The sequence below is a fragment of the Gadus chalcogrammus genome, chromosome 7 (assembly GCF_026213295.1).
Source record: "Gadus chalcogrammus isolate NIFS_2021 chromosome 7, NIFS_Gcha_1.0, whole genome shotgun sequence".
In the NCBI taxonomy this organism is placed as follows: domain Eukaryota; kingdom Metazoa; phylum Chordata; class Actinopteri; order Gadiformes; family Gadidae; genus Gadus; species Gadus chalcogrammus.
Genome location: NC_079418.1, coordinates 20,888,806 through 20,910,703, shown reverse-complemented (window position 1 = coordinate 20,910,703; position 21,898 = coordinate 20,888,806). Strand labels below are relative to the sequence as shown.

The window sequence follows — 21,898 nt, the reverse complement described above, 5'->3', positions numbered from 1 at the left end:
TTTTAACAGTAACTCAACACTGTTAATCACAGGTGCAACACCACTCGTCATATCTGCATCTGATATAGAAACGATGAAAGATATGCGTGGAATAATATGACCAAGAGGCCGACCACTTTACGACCATATAGGCTTCTTATAGCGCGGATTGCAATTCTTATTTCAGCCTGCAGGGTTATGCGATAAACATACGGAGGAAAGCTCAATATGCGACTGGCTCGTAGTGGCTGTAATTCTGCACCACGGCTGAATTTCGGGAACGTCTTCAAATACTCTGTTAGGGGCCCACTAATATCTATATTAAAGCATCCATGAAGTAGCATGCCATGGGACCTTTAAGAAAATATTGTCAATGTTAAAATGCAGACCTCAATAAATGTTTTAGCTTCCTTGCTTTGACAGGTTTGGTTTTGTTTTGTTATGGAATTTATTGGCATCTATAAAGTATTTTGTGGCAGGTTCAGCAAAGACGGCACTTACTTAAACATTTCAATAACAACCCTTTTGTTTACCAATGATACACATCAACATTGTGACAAACATCACTTTAATGAACAATAATCATTTTGATTCATCAACTAAATCTTATTTTTGCTATGTTTGCATATCAACAAATGATGCAGTCAATACAACTTCTCTAAAAGGCCAAGAACTTCTAGTCCTACAGAAGGGTCTTGTGTGGCTTCAGGTTATGACTTGGAGTGCGGTTCCACTGCGGAACAGCACCTTGTTATTATGTTTCAGAGATATGTCTTGAGTATGCAAATACATGACATATGTGTCTGGTAACACGGAGAGGTGGAAGCAGGTGTTTGGAGCTGCTTTTTTAGTGCACGGATACACACACACACACACACACACACACACACACACACACACACACACACACACACACACACACACACACACACACACACACACACACACACACACACGCACATACACACGCACGCACACACACACACACACACACACACACACACACACACACACACACACACACACACACACACACACACACACACACACACACACACACACACACACACACACACACACACACACACACACACACATATGCACATACTCACACACAATAATGAAACTATCCCATTCGCAAACATATAAACACACATATACTCAGACACAAAACACTGAAATCATGCACGCATTTACACACACACACGCACACACACACATGAAACGACACAAAGAAACAGACACACACACACACACTCACAGACACACACAAAATCATAATAAATCACACAACGTCATACACAAACAGACACAGATATACACCCACACACAATCATACATAAACTAACACACACACACACACACACACACACACACACACACACACACACACACACACACACACACACACACACACACACACACACACACACACACACACACACACACACAAACACAGGCACATAGACATAATTAACGGTGTGCTTCAGGGGTCTTGGCAGTACCTTAACGCACAGACACAGAGCCAGCCGTACATCCAGAGACGGAGACCTCCTTGTGGGGACGTGCCTTGAAGAGATGGGGACACTCTGGCTGGGACTGCTGGTTCTCCTGGTGCCCAGCGAGCTCCACAGCCTTCCCCTGCTGACTACAGAGCGGCCTGGCCCACCTGCCCCATCGCAGGATGAGGTGATGTTTGCAAAGGTATTTATGATGAATGGATGATGGGTTAAGGATAGGACCCCAGGGAGTAGCAAGGATGAGCGACTCGTCCGTACTTTGATTTTTGTGGCGGTATTCTAAATGAATGCAAAGTCTTCCCGGGACAATGTTGCTGTGTTTGCCCAGTTCAAGTGGAATAGTTCTGGTGACATGCATAGGTGCCGGCTCTTTACTGTATATTTGGTGTATTGTTCAAACTGATTGTTCCTTTTTTACCCATAGTACTAGAAAGTTATTCCATCGATAAAATATTCATGTTTTGTGGGTAAAATGTTTTTTTTTGTTGCCCTACTTTCACCAGTTAACAGAGAAAATGGATTTAAGGGTACCTCCAGCCCTCGCTCAGGTGTGCGAAGCACAAGTGAAGGGCAGAGTCGAAATCTATTTTATAAAAGGAAGTGGGTTTGAATCATCCTTAAATAACATTTCTTTGACGTAAATACTTTATATGAAATCTTAGCAGGTCGGGAGAATCATAGGTAGAATATTGTATTATTGTAAGAAGCCTTGGACAACATCTTCTGCTGTATAACATAAAAATCATCCCTTTTTCATGCATTAAAGATCAGAGATCAGAGTTCAGAGGTTAGCTACATCAATGGTTGTGATTAATGCATGTTGCATTAGGGAACTAAATAGACTTTGTTTGTTGTTCCGACCACCTCAAAATAGTCAAAATCCACATCAAAATCTGCTGTATGGACTACATGTGTACCTTTTTCTATCGTCACAACGTCAATACTATAGTAACTATACTAGTCTTCTTCGGCACCGTATGTCGATGACACCTACAATTACAAAGCATGAGTATACCCATTACTAAGGCTTTATTAAAGGTGTAGGGCAATGTGTGGAATGTTTTTCTGGCTGTTGCCGCTTTCCGCTCTGTGTGTGCGTGTGTTTCTGTATGCGTTGGTGCATGTGTCACACGTATATTTTTTTACCAGGTAGCGTGACAGTGCAAACACGAGCAGTGACTACTGTGTTGTCAAACAAAGGACTTTTATTTTTTAGCCCTGGATTCGAGAGTCGAAATCTATTTTTAAAAAGGAAGTGGGTTTGAATCATCCTTAAATAACATTTCTTTGACGTAAATACTTTATATGAAATCTTAGCAGGTCGGGAGAATCATAGGTAGAATATTGTATTATTGTAAGAAGCCTTGGACAACATCTTCTGCTGTATAACATAAAAATCATCCCTTTTTCATGCATTAAAGATCAGAGATCAGAGTTCAGAGGTTAGCTGCATCAATGGTTGTGATTAATGCATGTTGCATTAGGGAACTAAATAGAGTTTGTTTGTTGTTCCGACCACCTCAAAATAGTCAAAATCCACATCAAAATCTGCTGTATGGACTACATGTGTACCTTTTTCTATCGTCACAACATCAATACTATAGGAACTATACTAGTCTTCTTCGGCACCGTATGTCGATGACACCTACAATTACAAAGCATGAGTATACCCATTACTAAGGCTTTATTAAAGGTTTAGGGCAATGTGTGGAAAGTTTTTCTGGCTGTTGTCGCTTTCCGCTCTGTGTGTGCGTGTGTTTCTGTATGCGTTGGTGCATGTGTCACACGTATATTCTTTCACCAGGTAGCGTGACACGAGCAAACACGAGTTGTTTGACAACACAGTGACTACTGTTTTGTCAAACAAAGGACTTTTATTTTAAGACCTGGATTAATTAATATTTGACAGGACTGTTTTTCCCTGGCTAGGGGGATGACTTTGCAAAAAAAAACAACGTTTTGAATCGTACAAAACACCAATAAAAAGAGTAAAAAAAAAAGAGGGCCTCCCTTTTCTCTTTTGTTGTCCCTTCTTTCCAGAGATACTTAGAGAAGTTCTATGGCTACGGGCCGTCCCAGTCGGACCGGCAGAGGAGGGGGGCAGTCAGCCCCGCCACGGCTGATGACCGGCTCTGCGCGGCGGTGAAGCAGATGCAGCGGTACTTCGGCCTTCCCGACAACGGCCGGCTGACGCCCGACACGCTGGCGCTCATGCGGAAGCCTCGGTGTGGCTTGTCCGACGTGGAGCCCTTCCACAACACGTGGCGCTGGAAGAGGAGTACGCTGAGCTACAGGTTTTTACCAGGGGCTTTATTCCCCCATACAGCAGCGGCCATCTTGGTTATGCTAGCTGAATGCGCTATTTCGCATTCAGTCCCCTCCCACCAAGCTAGCTAGATGGAACTCAAAATGGCCACTAGGTGAAAGAAGTGGTCCACCCTAACGTCAACGAATCGTCACTGTGAGCCTGTACTGAAAAGGGTCAATTATGATTCCACCATTATGGTTCCGCGTGGTCGTGAACTAGTTTTGGTTCTGCGTGGGGTTTCAATGAACGGACCAAACACAGGCCTTGCTGCTGCATCGCCTCTATGCAAGGTTACAATTTTTGGGAGGCGCACGTCAGGCCCTTGTGGGGGACGCAAGGAGGGTCCACAAGGAAGTAATGGGGCGGAAAACCACGTGGAACCATAATTGAGCCTTAAGTTCTGAGCAGGCCAATGAATTATTTTCATGTTTCTTAGTAATGGCGTTGTCATCCCAGAATCTCTAGCTACGGCCCGACTGCCAGCGTCTCCGCTAAAGTGCACAGAGCCTTCCGGAGGGCGTGGAGGTTGTGGGCGGAGGTGACACCCGTCCGCGTCCGCAGGAGGAGCCGGAGGGATGCTGACATCGTCATCTCCTTCCACCACGGAGGCGAGGGCCCCTGTGGCTTCCACAGATACCAAAGAAGATCTAAAGCGCTGATTATGGTTCCACGTCGACCACGCAAACGCTTCGACGCAGTCCTGAACCTGTTTTGGTTCTGCGTCGGGTTTTAGTGAGCGGACCAATCACAAGTTGCAATTTTTCGGAGGCGCACGTCAGGCCCTCGTGGGGCACGCAAGGAGGGTCCGCAAGGACATATTGGGTCTATAAATCCACTTTTGTTGCGTCGACGTGAAGCCATAACTAGCCCTTCGGTAACGCTACTTGACTTTGCATTTGTTGTCAATATCTGTTTTCATGTGCTGTTCCCACAGACCATCAGGACGGTTCTCCGTTCGATGGCAAGGGGGGAGCCTTGGCTCACGCCTTCCTGCCTGGCGATGACCTCGGTGGGGATGTTCACTTTGATGAAGAGGAGGACTGGAGCTTCAACTCCACAGGTACTCGTTGCCACAGGCGTTGGGGGGGAAAATGTGTTTTAAATCAATTTGACAGGCTTACAGTAATGAGGATGGATATCATTGCACAGCCAAGGGATTGTTGATCGATGGAGTGTGTGTGTGAATGTATTTGTGAGTGTGTGTTTGTGTGTTTGTGGGCATGGATGCCTTGGTGTGTGTGTGTTTCTGTACGTGTGTGCATGTGTCCCTTTATGTCGGGTCTGAACCATGTGTGCATGTGTGTACGGATAAGTGTGGTTCATATTTATACTGGACTTTTACATCTCTGATCCACAGAAGTCGATTCATCAGAAATTCCAAGCAAAAAAAACGAATATCTGTACACAAACTACACATGCATTGTGAATCATGCATAGATGTTTGATCTTCTGTGTGTGTGTGTGTGTGTGTGTGTGTGTGTGTGTGTGTGTGTGTGTGTGTGTGTGTGTGTGTGTGTGTGTGTGTGTGTGTGTGTGTGTGTGTGTGTGTGTGTGTGTGTGTGTGTGTGTGTGTGTGTGTGTGTGTGTGTGTGTTTGTGTGTATGTGTGGTTGTGTGTGTGTGTGTGGTTGTGTGCGTGCGTGCGTGTGTGTGTGTGTGTGTGTGGTTGTGTGTGTGTGTGTGTGTGTGTGGTTGTTTGTGTATGTGTGTGGCACTCTGTTAGGCTTCAACCTCTTTGCGGTGGCAGTGCATGAGTTTGGCCACGCCCTGGGCCTGCCTCACGCCATGGACCCCGGGGCGGTGATGTACCCGACGTACAGCTTCCTGCCGGACCTACGGCTGGCCCACCATGATGTCCAGGCGGCCCAGCGCATGTACGGTGGGTCAGGAAATACCACGCACAACCCGTTCTCAATGCACCACGTTTCCATAACACAAAATTATGACTTTTTTTTTATAATGTAGGGACATTACAGGTAAAATGAGCGATATATTATTATATATTATAAAAAAATTAGCGATATATATAAAATGCTGATGAAAAAAACTTTTTTTAAGTTGCTTAACAAACCTTATCTAACATAGCCTGGCACCGCCCACCTACCTACTTCCGCTCAATTTTCGTTTCACTTCAGTACTAGGTCTGGGTCTGCTTAATATGAATGCGTTCCAGGGAAACTAGATTTCTGGCGGTCCAATCAGCGAACAGAGGGAGTAGCTGAGAACAATGACGTCTAGGTCGCGCGCCAGTTTCAGTTGTAGTCAGAGGAAGACAATGGGGAAGGATACGAGAGAAGCTATTCGGTCTGTTGTGGGATCGCTGCCGTAAATCGATCAATTAAAGCCGGAGCAAGAACAAGCTTTGCAGAGTTTTGTTGGTGGCCATGATGTTGTGACACTTCTCCCCACCGGGTTCGGGAAAAGTTTAATTTTCCAGCTGGCTCCGTTAGTTGTGAAGGAGCCGGTCCCGTCGCATGACATACGTCACGACCAAACGCTATGCGATTGGTTATGGCAGATCCAGAGTGGCACTGGACAGATCCAATCATTTTAAAACTTCTACAGACACCCGCCTCCAAGTGAGTTTGTCAATTGAGCAGTTCCAGACCTTCTGTACAAATGAAATGAAGTACGATGGTCTGGCAGGACCAGGCTATACTTAACATTGTCTGCAATAAAAACAAGGAGAACAGATGTAGTGTGTTCAATCTCACCACCCGTCCTTCAAAACCTCTTCCTCTCCTTCCTTTACTCTCCTCTCCCCCCCCCCCCCCCCCCCCCCCCCCAGGCATCAATCCGAAGTATGCTTCCCTCTTCTACAAGAGGCCCCCTCCTCGGACACCTGACAAGTGTGACCCAAATTTGTCGTTTGATGCGGTGACAGAACTCCAGCAGGAGATCGTGTTTTTCAAAGACAGGTATGCACCGCGACGACAACGCAAAGTTCACCTCTGTCAACCCATTATCTACGGGAGCAGGCGACAACATTTCACTGGATGTCTGCCAAAATTCCTTCCACAAAGTAATGACCATCCGATCACAGTCAAAATAACGGCAACCCATTCATTAAAGCAACATGTAAAAGCCCATGGCCTGTCTGTCTTAAAGATTCATGTGGCGTAAGTATCCGACATCTGATGAGATCGGGATCAGTCTGATCCGTGGCTTGTGGCCCGATGCTGTACCACATAACATGGACGCCGCCTATGAGAATGTGGAGATGAACCAACTCTTGTTTTTCAAAGGTATGCTTAATCTCTTTCAAGATGATTCATTTTTTATAGTGCCACCGAGATTAATACTTGGTCGCAATATTTTTCTATGTCTGACTCATGAGTGTGTGTGTGTGTGTGTGTTTGTGTGTGTTTGTCTGCCTGCTGGTGTCTGTATGTGTGTGTGTGTGTGTGTGTGTGTCAACGCCTGCGTGTGTGTGTGTGTGTCTACGCCTGTGTGTGTGTGTGTCTACGCCTGTGTGTGTGTGTGTCTACGCCTCTATGTTTGTTTGGTTGTATTTGAGTGTGTGTGTGTGTGCGTGTCTGCACCTCTGTGTGTGTGCGTGTGTGTTTCCATGCCTGTGTGTGTGTATGTGTCTGCCTGTGTGTGTGTGTGCGTGTGTGTGTGTGTCCATGCCTGTGTGTGTGTATGTGTCTGCCTGTGTATGTGTGTGTGTGTGTGTGTGTGTGTGTGTGTGTGTGTGTGTGTGTGTGTGTGTGTGTGTGTGTGTGTGTGTGTGTGCGTGTCCATGCATGTGTGTGTGTGTGTGTGTGTGTGTGTGTGTGTGTGTGTGTGTGTGTGTGTGTGTGTGTGTCCGCGCGCGCGTGTGTGTGTGTGTGTGTGTGTGTGTGTGTGTGTGTGTGTGTGTGTGTGTGTGTGTGTGTGTGTGTGTGTGTGTGTGTGTGTGTGTGTGTGTGTGTGTGTGTGTCTAAAGATAGTCAGTACTGGGCGATCAGACAGTTAAATCTGATGGCAGGGTTCCCCAGCAACATCTCAGACCTGGGCTTCCCTCCCAGAGTGCAGGCTGTAGACGCTGCACTTCACTTCCGCTTCGCACACCTCACCGTCTTCTTCACTGGCACTGAGTGCTGGAGGTACCCCCAAATCCATTTTGTATATTTACTAAAATTTACCAGAGGCTGTTTTTCCAATTTTTTTAGACGTTTTACTGTAATTCCATATATATGTCCTTAAAGAGCAGGTATGTGTTTGGCATCTTGCTTAAGGAGGCCTTCTAGTTCGGCTGCACGCAATTGGGTTTCGAACCCAGAACCTTTTGCCTGGCGGACAGACACCCTTGGCAACAGACTATCCTGACCTGGTTCAACCATTCAACACTGCTCGGTTTTGACCTATATATAGGCTACACTAATTGCTAGGCTCAGGGGTCCTCCAGTCTTAATCTGAAGTGTCCGTCCGCATGGCCAAACAGGCTGAGGCCAGACAGGCTATGTAAAAGGGTGGGTGAATGGGTGAATGAAAGACAATGATGTCATTCTCCCCGGTGACTGATTAACACTGCTTTATACTTGATGTTGACTGATGTTGTAGATAAGGCAAGACCAGTGTTTCTTTGTATATACTACATACCGATTAGTCATCTCAACGAGATAATGAATATCAATGTCTGTGGCTCATATAATGATTATGGGTCGTGTATCTTGAATAAGATGTGTCAGAGCGAGTTGGGAAGGATTTCAATCAGCATGTACCTCTGTTTGTATTCCAGGTACGACGAGCAGCAGAAGACAATGGAGGAGGGGTCCCCAGCGCCAATAGACCAGCAATGGCCGGGCGTTCCCTCTCACCTCGATGCAGCTATTTTTTATAAGGGTACATGTAATGTTTTGATTTATCACAATCAAACCCAACACTTTATGTAGGAGTTAATGTCTATGTTGCAGCCTTGATTTGTGCATTTATTATGTATCCACTCTATGGTAGTGAGGTATGGATATCTTATCACCAGTCTGGATGTTTACAAAGACAATCACATCCAAACCCTGCCTCTGATTTGCCCTCCATTTGATCATGTGGGTGTGAGAGTTATACCAAACACACCAACCATAACTAAATACTACTTTGCGTGATGTGTACCCATCATCCCACACAGGTTTCGTATACTTCTTCAAAGGAGGTTTCCAGTACAAGTACGACCCTGAGGTGAAGTATGTCATCTCCAGAAGGCCGGCTGGTCATATGCTGGGATGCAGTGGGGTCCCTGAGTGACACGCTGATGAAGGGAGGCATGGCTTGATTGTTCATCGCTCGTAATGCCCTGATGATTATTATTTAGTTCATTTAGTTTAGTTTAGTTTATTTATTTTGATCACATATTACACATCATTGCATACTCGCATAAGTTAGAAACACAAAAAATGTATGCATTGACATTGCTTAAAAGTACTAACCGAAATGCTTCACTTTTATATTTGTTAAGCATCTTCTTTTTATTTATTTTTTTTAAGTCTTTGTTTGTTACCGTGTTACACATTTTTATTTCTTCCTCTCAGGCATTCCACATGTTTACTCCTTCATTTAAGTGTGTTTGAGTTTATATATAATGTATTGGTAGGTTCAAGATACTCTGCTCTGTTAATGATTCAAATTGCCCTCTTTGGTAGAATAAAAATAGGGTTTGTATGTTTTGCCCCAGAATTCCATTCATGATGATGAAGATGAGTGTGTGTGTTTGGCACGGCGGTGGATGTGCTTGCTTGCGAGAGTGTGTGTGTATGTCAGTTTATGTGCGTGTGTGTGTAAATAATTGGACTGCATTTATATAGCGCTTTTCTAACCAGTGCCCACCCAACGCGCTTTACAATATTGCCTCACATTCACCATTCACGCACACACCCACGGCGGAGTCAACCATGCAAGGCGACAGCCAGCTCGTCAGGAGCTAACAGTCAAGGTGTCTTGCTCAAATACACCTCGACACTCAGCTAGGAGGAGCCGAGGATCGAACCAATAACCTTCAGGTTACCAGCAAACCCGCTCTACCTCCTGAGCTACTGCCGCCCCGGTGTATGTGAGTGTGTGTGTGTGTGTGTGTGTGTGTGTGTGGCCCTGTGTGTGTTTCTGTGTGTGTTTCTGTCTGTGGGCTCCGTTGTTTAAAGGAAGAACCACAGAGAGAAGTGGTTAGAATGATTAGATTACACTGTACTCAACCTCTAGTTGTAATTGAACCGATAGCAATAATGTGGAAACCCCAGTCGATAATGTAACAAATTTCTGAGCGCATAATATAATAACATTTTGCCTATAATTTTATTAGATTTAACATTTGTTCACCCCAAATGACTCTTGAAAGCAGTGCCAACATTTAAATATTTTTCAACCATTCAGCGAACCAAAGTCAACAGGCTGATTATCATTTAGGGGGCCACTCAATGATCAACACGCCCACTGAAGTTGTGTGAGAAATGCAGACTTTCTAATCCTCATTCACATATAAGGTAATTTACATTTCCTACTGAGAAAATACTACCTCAGGGGTAGGATTTATTCAGGAGATTTTCTGGGTATAAATGTAAGGATATGTTGTTCACACATACGTCCCATCTGGAGAATATCAGGACTTTCACGCGTGTCTGAAACCAGCTAGTGTGTAAGCATTTGATTACATTATAAAATTTGTCAATTTATGGTAACAGGGGTAATTGTTCAATGGGAAGTGTAGTATACTATGCATGCAAATCAATTATTACATAGCTTTTAGTGTTATTCTGGGCTGAAAAGTGCATTGACATAAAATGAAAGGCAACTACTATTGGTTAGTTTAAAATGTAATCATCATTGAGATTAAACATCTCTTCCAGTGTCCTGGCCAAAACAGGCACACTGATAAAAATAAAGTGCTTGATCTACTTAAAAAAAGTAAGGCAACTTTTTGCATCATTTTATCCTGTAGATCAAACAAGAGTAGTCTTTGTATGTGCAACATTCATTTTGCAAGTAGTCAACTTACTTTTGCAGGTGATGTCAACTTACTTTTGCAAATAAAGTCAACTCAATGGTATTAAGTTGTCTTCACTTGCAAAAGTAAGTTGATGTTACTAGCAAAAGTAAGTTGATGTTACTAGCAAAAGTAATGTTGTACATACAAAGACTACTCTTGTTTGATCTATGTGATAAAATGATGCAAAAAGTTGCCTTACTTTTTTTAAAGTAGATAAAACATGATATATTTTTGTTATGGTGATCTACTTAAATTAAGCATGAAGCATCAATCATCTATGTGTTGGTCAATCTGCCCAATATAATAATTGACATTTTGGCCTCATGGTGCTAGGAAAAAAATTACATAAGAACAAAATTAAGAGGGTGAATTCCCTTTAAATCATAAGTACATAAGTCACCAAAATTGACATGTTTTATTGCTGACAAATTCTCACAAACAAGCAAACTCATGTCAATATATACTGCCAATGAACTGGGCAATAAATTAGTTTACTGTATAGAGCTGCAACTATTAGTTGTTTAATTTCTAAGTTTCCTATTACTCAATTTAAGGATTTTTAATTGTCAATTAATCTTTTGAGTCATAAAAAAAAAAATCCAAATTCAGCTTCTCACATGAGAATATATTAATATTGGTCGGGATAAAACAAGACATTCTAAGTTGCATCTTGGGCTTCCGGAAACAGTGATAACACATTTTTCACCATTTCCCACATTCCATACAAGTATTAATTGGAAAAATAACAAGACAGATTGTACAATAATGACAATTACTGTTAGTTGCAGCCCTAATACTGTATACTCTGGAAAAATGTCCACATTATTCAAACAACATCTGGTATTAATTATCAAACTTAACAAAGGGGCTTGTTTACCTTGTTTAACAATAGTTACAGTGTTGCAACATTTTAGTGTATTCATGACATGGAACATAGTATATACCAAAGACACTTTGATAAGAAAATAAGACCATAAACTCCATTATACTGACAACATTGGAAACACTTAAGATGCTAGAGCCAGACGCGCCATAAGACAATGCCAATGACCCAACACATAACTCATGGGATTCACACCCTATTACATAATGGTTCTTCAAATGAACTTTGGCAATGTCCTCCAATACAAACATTAATTCTGTCTACCCTGAGGAAGCACTTTCAGGGATGAAACCCCACCGACAGCCTGACCTTAAAGGTTTGAACATCCTAAGCAAATGACAGTTACATTCAAAATCTGACCAATACATTGATAATGCAGAAAACACAGTACCTCACAAAATATAAAACTGTACAGAGTTTTCTGTGTAGATCTGCCTCCGGTAGCAGTACCTGAAAAGCTGCTTGAAAAATACACCTAAGGTCACTTACAATGACTCCCTTGAGCTGAACTGAATTCTATCAGCCATTTAAAGTGCAGACATCTGACAAACATCTGACCCGAGTTTACACAAAACAAATTTAAGCAGCATACACACAAGCTTAAAAATGTAACCCGAGGAAGTGCTTTTGGAAAACCTGTGAAAGTGCAATGTATAACCAACAACTGTAAACCTTGACAAGAGGGAGCTTCAGCAATGTCTGTATGGCTTTTAGGCATGTAAACTGACCTTCAGATCGTGGACCTTGGAGGACACCTTTTGGTTGACATCCTCCAGCTCTAGAAAGATCTTCTGAAAAACCTCAAAGGTGTATTTCAGTTTGTTAGGGTACCTTAGTTCCAAGGCGTAGATGAGGCCCATCAGGTAGGTACAAGCATGTGCAACATCAGGGATACCAAAAAGGACCTCTGCTCCCTCGATGGCTATTCCAGCCTGCTTCTGGAGATCTCCATCTCTGGCTTTGCTGACCACAAAGATGTTGAGGACTTGTGTAGTAAGGGCCTCTTGTACAGTCCCAACATCGTCATCATCAAAAACCTGTAAAATACACCAGAAAAAATAAAACCCTCTTGTATATTAATGTGAAGGATGCATACAGTATAGCTCTCTTGGTGCTCTTTCTTTCTTTTGAAACAGTTTTCTTTACCTTGTAGTCCTTGATTAGCTCCTCCGTCTTTTCACCAAGGTAGAGAATGAGGCCTCTGATCACAGCTTCTCTTCTGGACTCAATGCTGTTGTCCTACAAAAACAGAAATGAGATCATGTTAAGCACAGACATCAGACTGCTACTACATATAACTAACTGTTTAACTGTTGTACACAGGGTTCTTTGTATGGGATCTTGTCGCCCCGTCGCGTTTGGTGTGATCGCACCTTTAGTGTTTCGTTTGGGTGGCATTGCTTGGTACAGGTATTTAGCTGAGTTTCTCCCCGTCATTTTGGTATGCTCCATGTTATGGCTAGTGAAGGGGGCTCGGCGCTGTCTATCACCTGCGGCTGTGCTCACTGCGTTTCAGCGGCTAACAAGCAGAGCTAACTGCCGCCCTACAGCCACCGCTGCGACCAAAAACCTCCACAAATTAACTCAAAAGCGCGGCCACCCACACGCAGACACACACACGGGTGTTTATTTACGGCCGACTTGCATCTTAAACCCCTCGCTAATGGCTAACCCAGCACAGGTGTGTTCTATATGCTGCCGATAACACGGCACCCGGCGCCGTCTACATCCCTGCTTACTTCAAATTACAGCTTACGGTTATTTTACTTATACATTTCTAAAATAATATAAAACCTGAAGGACTTTAGTGTTTAACCAACTATATCACCAACATTAACTTTATTCTTACCGTAAACTTCAGTCTCCACGTTCTGGAACTTCTCCCCTCAACGGTCCTGAGACAAGCGGTTTGAACTAGTTTGCGCAGTCGGAGCAGCGTAAATATAACGAACAAATTGTATGTTGTGTGGGTCTGCATAACAAGATTTGTTGAGCCACTTAGATAAAGCTTGTTAAGAAAAAAAATCTAAATGACTTGTATTTTGAACGAATGTAGACTAATTCACAACTTGATATATTCATGTTAAGAGACTAACTTAGTTTTTTTATGTTAATATCACTTACTTAATTATGTTACAATTACATACTCCCAGATTTACTTTTTTCAGTGCAGCAGTAGCTTGCTGTCACACATAGCATACACACTAGCATAAGAAGAAAAAAATAACTTAAACAGTCCGCAGGGGGGAGGGGGGATATTAATATCGCAAGACATTTGGGGAGGCTCAAGGAGGAGGGTAATGCGCCTTGTGTGCGCTTTCGTGCGTGTGCGCTTTTGTGCATGTGTCGCTGCCTTTGTCTTGACATTCGTTGTGTGCGCGTGCGTTGACGTAGTTTACATGGAGTAATGAATCAGACAGGGAAGTGGTTAAAACGATGACATTATATTGGCACATATGACTGGGCTGTCACTACACCAACTGTTTTTAATGTTGTCAATGAGAAATGGGAAAATCATTGAACAATCATCCAGCGGTTTTCAAAGTGGGGCACTAGTACCCCTCAGGGTACCTGGATGGGTCTAGGGGAACTCGAAATAAATCTGTGATTTTCCTTCACAAACAGGCTTGTGGCTGACAGAAGTCTCAGTACCAAAAATAAATGTATGCAGCCCAGTGTAACCAAACTCCCCTTACACTTATCCAATGCGGGAAACTCACACATTGATAGTTGTAGTTGATTCTTCTGCGGTGATCTTTTTGAGCCATTTTCGGATATACATTGCTAAATGCTTAATTGTTGCTGCCGAAGAAGTTCGATGTCACTGCCTTGTGCGCCATAAATATACTATATACATGGGTGCGCGTATGTTGCCCACGACGCCGGCCGCCGGCCGTGGCGCAGTTCACGCGCACCTGCATAATAACGATCTTATCGGTTTAGTGAACAAAATAAATGCAGCAAACGGTATTTACAGCAAAAAGGTATTTAATGGAAATTGTCACAAGTTGAATTACAATTTGTTCTGTGAGAAAGTATTTTATTATTTCTTATCATATTTATCAGTTTTTCATTGATATGTATACAAAATACTCTGCTTCCATTAAAGCAGTCAGTAAACATATATGCATTTGCCATTCATAATCTTTATAATGTAATGTTTGCATTTTATGTTATAAAAATATATGGATATATGCAATATCCATATCAACTAATCCTGTGGACCATAACCCAGGCCTATAAAAGGTTGTAATGCATGTAATCTGGGATCAATTACAATTTGGGCAATGAATCTTGTTACTGTTGCACAATATTAATACAGCTCTATATATGTGCTGAAGTTGGACATAATACCGTGGCTGTCTGTGGGGCGAGTGGCAGCATGTCTACGGGCCGTCTTCCCAGAAATGATGCTAGCCTGAGGCTGCAGGGGAAAGCCACCCAGAATCACCATTCGGGGGAGTAAGAAGGAAAAGGGCTTGTCAACTAAAAAAATGGAGGTAAAGGAAAAACAAAAGCAAACAAAGGAAACTTAACTTACTAACTTAAACTTTCAACTTCCATCATAGGACTGTCATCCAAAGCATCACTTGTATTCATGCAAATAATGTTTTAATGTCAACACTTTCACATGCTAATTCTACGATATGCTAATAATTATATGCATCTCCTGCATAAGTCACTCAATAACCTCATTTATGACAAGCCACATAACATATTTAAGCGTTTAAACACAATATGTGTGTGTGTGTGTGTGTGTGTGTGTGTGTGTGTGTGTGTGTGTGTGTGTGTGTGTGTGTGTGTGTGTGTGTGTGTGTGTGTGTGTGTGTGTGTGTGTGTGTGTGTGTGTGTGTGTGTGTGTGTGTGTGTGTGCGTGTGCGTGTTTCTGTCTGTAGTCTTGGCTTGCATAAATCCAGTAATACAAATAGTACCTGTTGTCTGTTGACGTAGTTTACAGGAAGTAATAAAACGGACAGGGAAGTGGTTAAAACGATTACATAATATTTGCACATATGACTGTGTTGTCATTACGTCCTCTGTTTTTAATGTTGTCACAGAGCGTGCAAAAATAAATTGTTTGCAGCCCAGTGTAACCAAACTCCCCTTCCACTTATCCATTGCAGGAAACTCACACATTGAAAGATCTACACACCGTGCTTTTGGTCGTTAAAGAACGTTGCCAGGAGAACAGAGATGTTTGTCTCAAAGTCGGGTGTCAGAAACGTTAGGTTAGTTAAGAACCGACACATTCATTCATATTTTTGAAAGCAAGATCCTGGAAAGTATTGGGTGGGACAACCACTACTGTTTGTAGCTTTTGGTTGATTTAACGCCTATGACACAAGAACTAATCCACATATGACCACCAATGGAAACAATGTCTATGTTCTCACGCATAGGAATATAAAATCCTGTCAATACATTTTGCCCTATGTAGATTAAGCTTACATTGCTCCCAAATATGGGTTATTATGGTATTATTATGTCTTTATATTTTATGTATATTTAGGCCTATGTAATGTTTGTACATGCGCGTCCACTTTTTTGTGCAACAGAATTAACAACAAAAACATTTCAGTGAGCTGTCTGTGAAGCTGGGAGAACTCGTGCGATGGAATCGGTCACAAGGGGTACATCACTGATCATAGTTTGGGAACCAATGGATCTGACAATTCCATACGAGAAAACCCTTCCATTCAGTTATCCATTGATGTGTACACAAAAGACTGCTTCCATTAAAGCAGTCACGAAACATGTGTGTGCCATTCAAAATTGTAATAATGTATTTTTTCTATGCTGTATGCTATGTTGTGAAAAAAATTAATGTATATCTTTAGTATTTCAATATGTTCCTTCAATGTATAAGAGTTGTAATGCATGTCATCTGGGATTAATTAAAGTTTATTTGGGCAATGAATCTTATTACTATTGTTCAAAATCTCTCAATATTGCTCTGTATGTGCTGGAGTTGGACGTAATACCTGTGCTACCTGTGGGGAAAGTGGCAGCATGTCTACGGGCCGTCTAACCGGCCATGATGGTAGCCTGAAGCTGCAGGGGACAGCCACCCAGAATCACCACTCGGGAGGGTAAGCAGGGAAAGGGCTTTGCAAAAAGATATATGGGGTAAAGAAAAACAATGGCAAACAAAGGCAACTTAACATTACAATACATCCATCATTCATTAAAGGTCCTTCATCCATAGCATCACTTGTAATTATGTTAACAATGTTTTATATCACTTTAAAATCACTTTTATATCACATGACACTTGCACATGCTAATTGTACAATATGCCGTTTATTATACAAACGTATAACCAGTACATTTTATTTTAATAAAAAAATCGTACATTTTCTTCATCATTCAATAACTTCATTTTTGACCAGCCACATAACATAACCAATATCCAATCATATAAACAAAATATATAGCAATTTAATCATGTTTAAAATACCGGACAATATTTTTAATTGTCAAACATTCCAAAAGATAATGCAACATATAGGACACTGCATGTGTGTCATATGTTACAATAACCCAGGCAAAATAGTCTCTCCTTTGTATCAGTATGTTTTGGGAATTTCCTTCTCCTTAGCCTAGCCCCTCCTACTTCCTCCACCATAGGGTGTGTTTCCTCATCCAGTGACTCACTTTTGGCTGGTTACTCAACACATCAGGGCCTGGCCGTGAAGGTATATAATGCCTGCCTGCGGGGCTCCCAACTCACAACTTAAGTCCTTCACGGCAAAACAACATGCGCTCTTTGAACCTGTGCATCTTCCTGAGCTTGACGGCGGCAGTGGTTTACTCCCTGCCCCTAGACAGAGATCAACCGCCACAACAAATCACCCATAAAGATGAAGAATTTGCAGAGGTAAGTCCTTTTTATGTTTTACTTTGGCTTAGCTGTTTATACTCTTAATTTTTTACACGTGGTATTTGTATTCACCAATTATCTTTTGAGGAAATAACTGCTAACAGACAATGCTCTCTTTTAATTTTAAAGGGTGAATAACTTTTAATTGGTTCTTGTTTTGCATTCATATATACATGATTAACAATCAATACATCATCCTAAACAGCCCTAAGTCTATAAATCCTAAGAAAATGTTCCTCAATGTCTAATCATTGTTACACTATCTTCCACCAACCTTCTGCTCTCTCTCTCTCTCTCTCTCTCTCTCTCTCTCTCTCTCTCTCTCTCTCTCTCTCTCTCTCTCTCTCTCTCTCTCTCTCTCTCTCCAACAGAGCTACCTCAAGAGCTTCTTCAACCTCACCAAAGAGCATGAGAGGTCTTTTGGTCGCCGGGGGGTCAACCCCATGGTCGAGAAGCTCAGGGACATGCAGCGCTTCTTTGGCCTGAGTATCACTGGCACTGTGGACGCTGACACCATAAAGATAATGAAGAAGCCCCGCTGCGGGGTCCCCGACACCCAAGTCGCCCGTTTCTCCACTTTCGAGGGGAACCAAAAGTGGCGAACAACGGCCCTCACCTACAGGTAACAGGCACCAGAATACATACCGTTGGGTCGATTCTGTTAAAACGCTTTCTAATACTTCACACAGACACAGACACATTATGTCAGTGCATACATTCTTAGCATGGTTGATCTCAGCAGTTATTGAACCCCCTAACCCTGGCAGCGCTCATAAGAGTGTCGCAAGAAAGGACTACGACCTTGTTTCTATCTGTGTGTTGGGGGTCTGGGGGTCATGGGATAAGTGCGCCTGGGAATGATGTCTGAGCAAACATCTACTAAACATCTTCTCTTTTTACCCTCACAGGATTCTGAACTACACTCCGGACATGTCCCGGGCAGAGGTAGACGAGTCTGTGGAAAAAGCGTTGAATGTGTGGGCCAGGGTCACTCCCCTGACGTTTCGAAGGATCGAGCGCGGTACCGCTGACATCATGATCTCTTTTGGGAGACGATGTAAGTGTTGACACCGGACTAGAGACTAACCCATCATTGTTAGATTCAACGTATGTGCCCTCTGGCTTTCTCAGGAATTTATGTCAGGTCAAACTATTCAAGAAAGAGAACCAACAAAATACAGACCAACAACAAACCATATCGAAACCATATATAGTATTAATATAATACTAATATATAATATATGATGTAATATCTAATCTTATCAAATCATAATATAGCAATGCAATACTACAACATAATAAATAGTGCAAAAAGTGAGCTGCCAAATTTGAATGAAATAGGCTGATAAATAGCTTATAGCATCATTAGGCTGACTGTCTTATTTCCACTGCCTCCCAAAACAAAACACAACAACCAATCCACTGCTGGTAGGCCAGCAGTTGAATGAGGATGTTCTTGCCATGTTGTACGTTGAAAGGATGTTGGGGAGATTCATCACAGGACTTCATCATCTCCCTTATTGCTGTGTTTGGTGTACCTGACATTAAAGTGTTTTTGACGTTGTGCCGACAGCGCATGGTGATTACTACCCCTTCGACGGCCCCCAGGGCACCCTCGCCCACGCCTTCGCCCCGTCCACGGGGATCGGCGGCGACGCCCACTTTGATGAAGACGAGGATTTCACCTACCGCTCAAGAAGAGGTGAGTTTGGTGTACGGAGAATCGGTGGAATATGAACCATTACCAAACAGCACATATCAATATAGCGGGGCTCTCATGTTTCATGTTTGTGTTTGTGCATTTTTCAGGTTATGTTCTTTTCCTGGTTGCGGCCCATGAGTTTGGACATTCCCTGGGCTTGGGCCACTCCAGGGACCCCGGTGCGCTCATGTACCCAAATTACATCTACAAGAACCCCGACACGTTTCAGCTGCCCCGTGACGATGTCAACGGCATCCAGTCCCTCTATGGTCAGTGGAAGGATTACTGACTTTAATATACTTTATTTTAGTGCTTGCTTGCTAGGATAGCTTGCCCTACCTGTAATCCCAAACAAAAAGCTATCTAATGTAAGGAATAATGTTTAAGAATGTAGGTTATATTGGTGCTGGAAGGGTTCGAAGTCAGTTAAAGGTCAAAATGTTGGATGGCGGCGGGTGTTGTATCGTTGCAGTCTGTCTTAAGCGATGGAGATGCATTTCCAACCAATCACAGTTATCGGGATTTGTCTGAGAACAGGTCTCGGAAACAATTTTATTCCTCGACTGATGATTTTCATTGAACCAGGTCCTAATGTCATCGTGGACCCAACTGAACCCACACCACCCACCACCCCCGACTCCTGCGACGCCACCATGGTCCTCGACGCTGTGAGCACCCTGAGGGGCGAGATGCTCTTCTTCAAGGGCAGGTAGAGACCCTTCAAAACACGATAACCCTACACTACAATGACCTTTCATGGATTTATGATTTGTTGAATTCTCATTCACTGTTTGATTGTCGTTGTTGTTGTTGCATTGCAGTTTCTTCTGGCGTAAGCACCCCCAGAACCCCAGGCCCCGGCAGTCCCTCATCTCCAGCTTCTGGCCCAACGCCCCCGAAAAAGTCGATGCTGCTTTCGAGAGCCGCCAGACTGACCGAGTCTATCTATTCCAAGGTACAAGCTCCAGCAGCACAGCAATGATCTGCTGTTGTTTAGCAAGTTTTTAAAAGGTTTTACGAAAAATGGCAGAAAGGGCATAATGTTTCATAGCACTTCAAAAAAAAAGCACAGTGTTACACAGAAAACATCTTTGCGGGAGAAAACTTTGCATACATGCTAATCCTGGTTCTTTCCCTGTGACCCTCCAGGTCGTCAGGTCTGGGCTTTCTCCGGGTATGGTCTGGTGAGCGGCTTTCCCAGGAATATCGACTATTTCGGTCTGCCTAGGAACGTAAAAAAAATCAATGCTGCCTTGTACGATACCCATACACGCAGGACCTTGTTCTTTGTGGGCGACCAGTACTATAGGTAAGAAAACTACCAAAAACAATCACAACTACACTACTGTCGACTGATAACTGACTCATGCAAAGGGGTCGATCATTTCCGTCCGCGCCATTTTACAAGCCTTGAGTCACAGTTTCACTCTTGTGTTTCCACAGTTATAATGAGGCAAGACGAACGATGGACGCCGGATTCCCCAAGTCAATAGAAACCCTCCTCCCAGGACACACCAGCAAGGTGACAGCTGGATTCCAGTACAGAGGTGAGTGATGGCATGATGCCAATGGTTGTTAAAATTATGTTAACAGTTACATGTTATATCCATAGACCCTTGAACTAGACCCCCGCTGGAAAAGTTGTTGATCCAAACACATACTAGGAAACTTTCTAACTACAGCCGTCACTGTTTTCAACTAAATTGATTAGATCAATTGAGCCGTTTTGGTTTTCTTGCACTCTTATTCGTTGAAATTGTTTTGAATGAAAATGACAATGCAGTTACATTGTTCCAGGTTTAACATGTTCCTCCATCGTACCACCTGCAAACCCACTAACGCTGTGTTCTTCTCCCCTCAGGTTACACCTACATTTACAGCGGGTCCAACATGCTTGAGTACAGCCTGAGGACCGGAAGGCTGTTCCGTGTCCTGAAAAACAATTACTTCCTGCCATGCGCTAGAAGAATCTGACCTCATATTGTGTTTTAACAACCAATGGCAGTCACAGTGAACAAACCAGTGTTACATTTCTTGATAATATATTTTACAAAGATCTATTAATTTTGTAGCAGATGTTTGTAGGCCTACATATGTTTTTTTATTCATTAAAACATTTATTTTTTAATAAACATGATTTTTCAATCCTAATTTATTTGTACTATGTTTCGACGAAAGATTAATTTAAACAATAAAGACATTTGGATGTAAAAACTTGGTTGTTATTTGTTTTTCAAAGTTTCTATCAACAAATGATCTGCAAATACCGATACTGGTTGGGATATCAAATCTCTTAATGCTGCTATAGGAAAGGATTTTAAAGAGAGAGAGAATAAATTATCAAAGGGAGCAAGATTTTGAAACCAAACAATCAAATAGATGTCCCTTCCAAATGCTCCATATCTGTCTCCACCATTGAGAAAGTTGCGTGTGAAAAAATATCCAATCAAGGAAGAGATACCATGATTGGTCAGAAATAGGCTCATAAAGAGCTTGTTGCTGTGAACAAAAGATAGCTAGGCTACATCTAACAGATTACACTCAAATAATAGCCGTTATAGTCCATTTATGTGTGTGCGTGTGTGTGCGTGTGTGTGCGTGTGTGTGCGTGTGTGTGCGTGTGTGTGCGTGTGTGTGCGTGTGTGTGTGTGTGTGTGTGTGCGTGTGTGCG

General features: G+C 42.7%; 1 protein-coding gene across 1 annotated transcript; it reads left to right on the top strand.

The window, feature by feature from the left end:
• The first annotated feature begins 1,557 nt into the window (after positions 1 to 1,557).
• Positions 1,558 to 21,411, top strand: LOC130386048 (uncharacterized). Its single transcript, XM_056594832.1, has 21 exons — positions 1,558 to 1,683; positions 3,540 to 3,793; positions 4,264 to 4,415; positions 4,742 to 4,867; positions 5,530 to 5,685; positions 6,595 to 6,724; positions 6,915 to 7,051; positions 7,735 to 7,894; positions 8,530 to 8,633; positions 8,914 to 8,968; positions 12,576 to 12,683; positions 17,384 to 17,522; positions 17,897 to 18,147; positions 18,434 to 18,582; positions 19,099 to 19,227; positions 19,335 to 19,496; positions 19,813 to 19,936; positions 20,049 to 20,182; positions 20,377 to 20,536; positions 20,671 to 20,774; positions 21,089 to 21,411. The coding sequence occupies exons 1-21, from the start codon at positions 1,558 to 1,560 to the stop codon at positions 21,199 to 21,201; spliced, it is 2,973 nt and encodes a 990-aa protein (XP_056450807.1). The 3' UTR covers positions 21,202 to 21,411.
• The last annotated feature ends 487 nt before the right edge of the window (positions 21,412 to 21,898 follow it).

Bases quoted from the DNA above. Each gene is read 5' to 3' on its own strand.
- LOC130386048 (XM_056594832.1), top strand. From the start codon at position 1,558: ATGGGGACACTCTGGCTGGGACTGCTGGTTCTCCTGGTGCCCAGCGAG. The intron at 6,725-6,914 runs GTATGCACCGCG...TCTGTCTTAAAG, and splicing joins ATCGTGTTTTTCAAAGACAG to ATTCATGTGGCGTAAGTATC. The intron at 12,684-17,383 runs GTAAAATACACC...TCACAACTTAAG, and splicing joins ATCGTCATCATCAAAAACCT to TCCTTCACGGCAAAACAACA.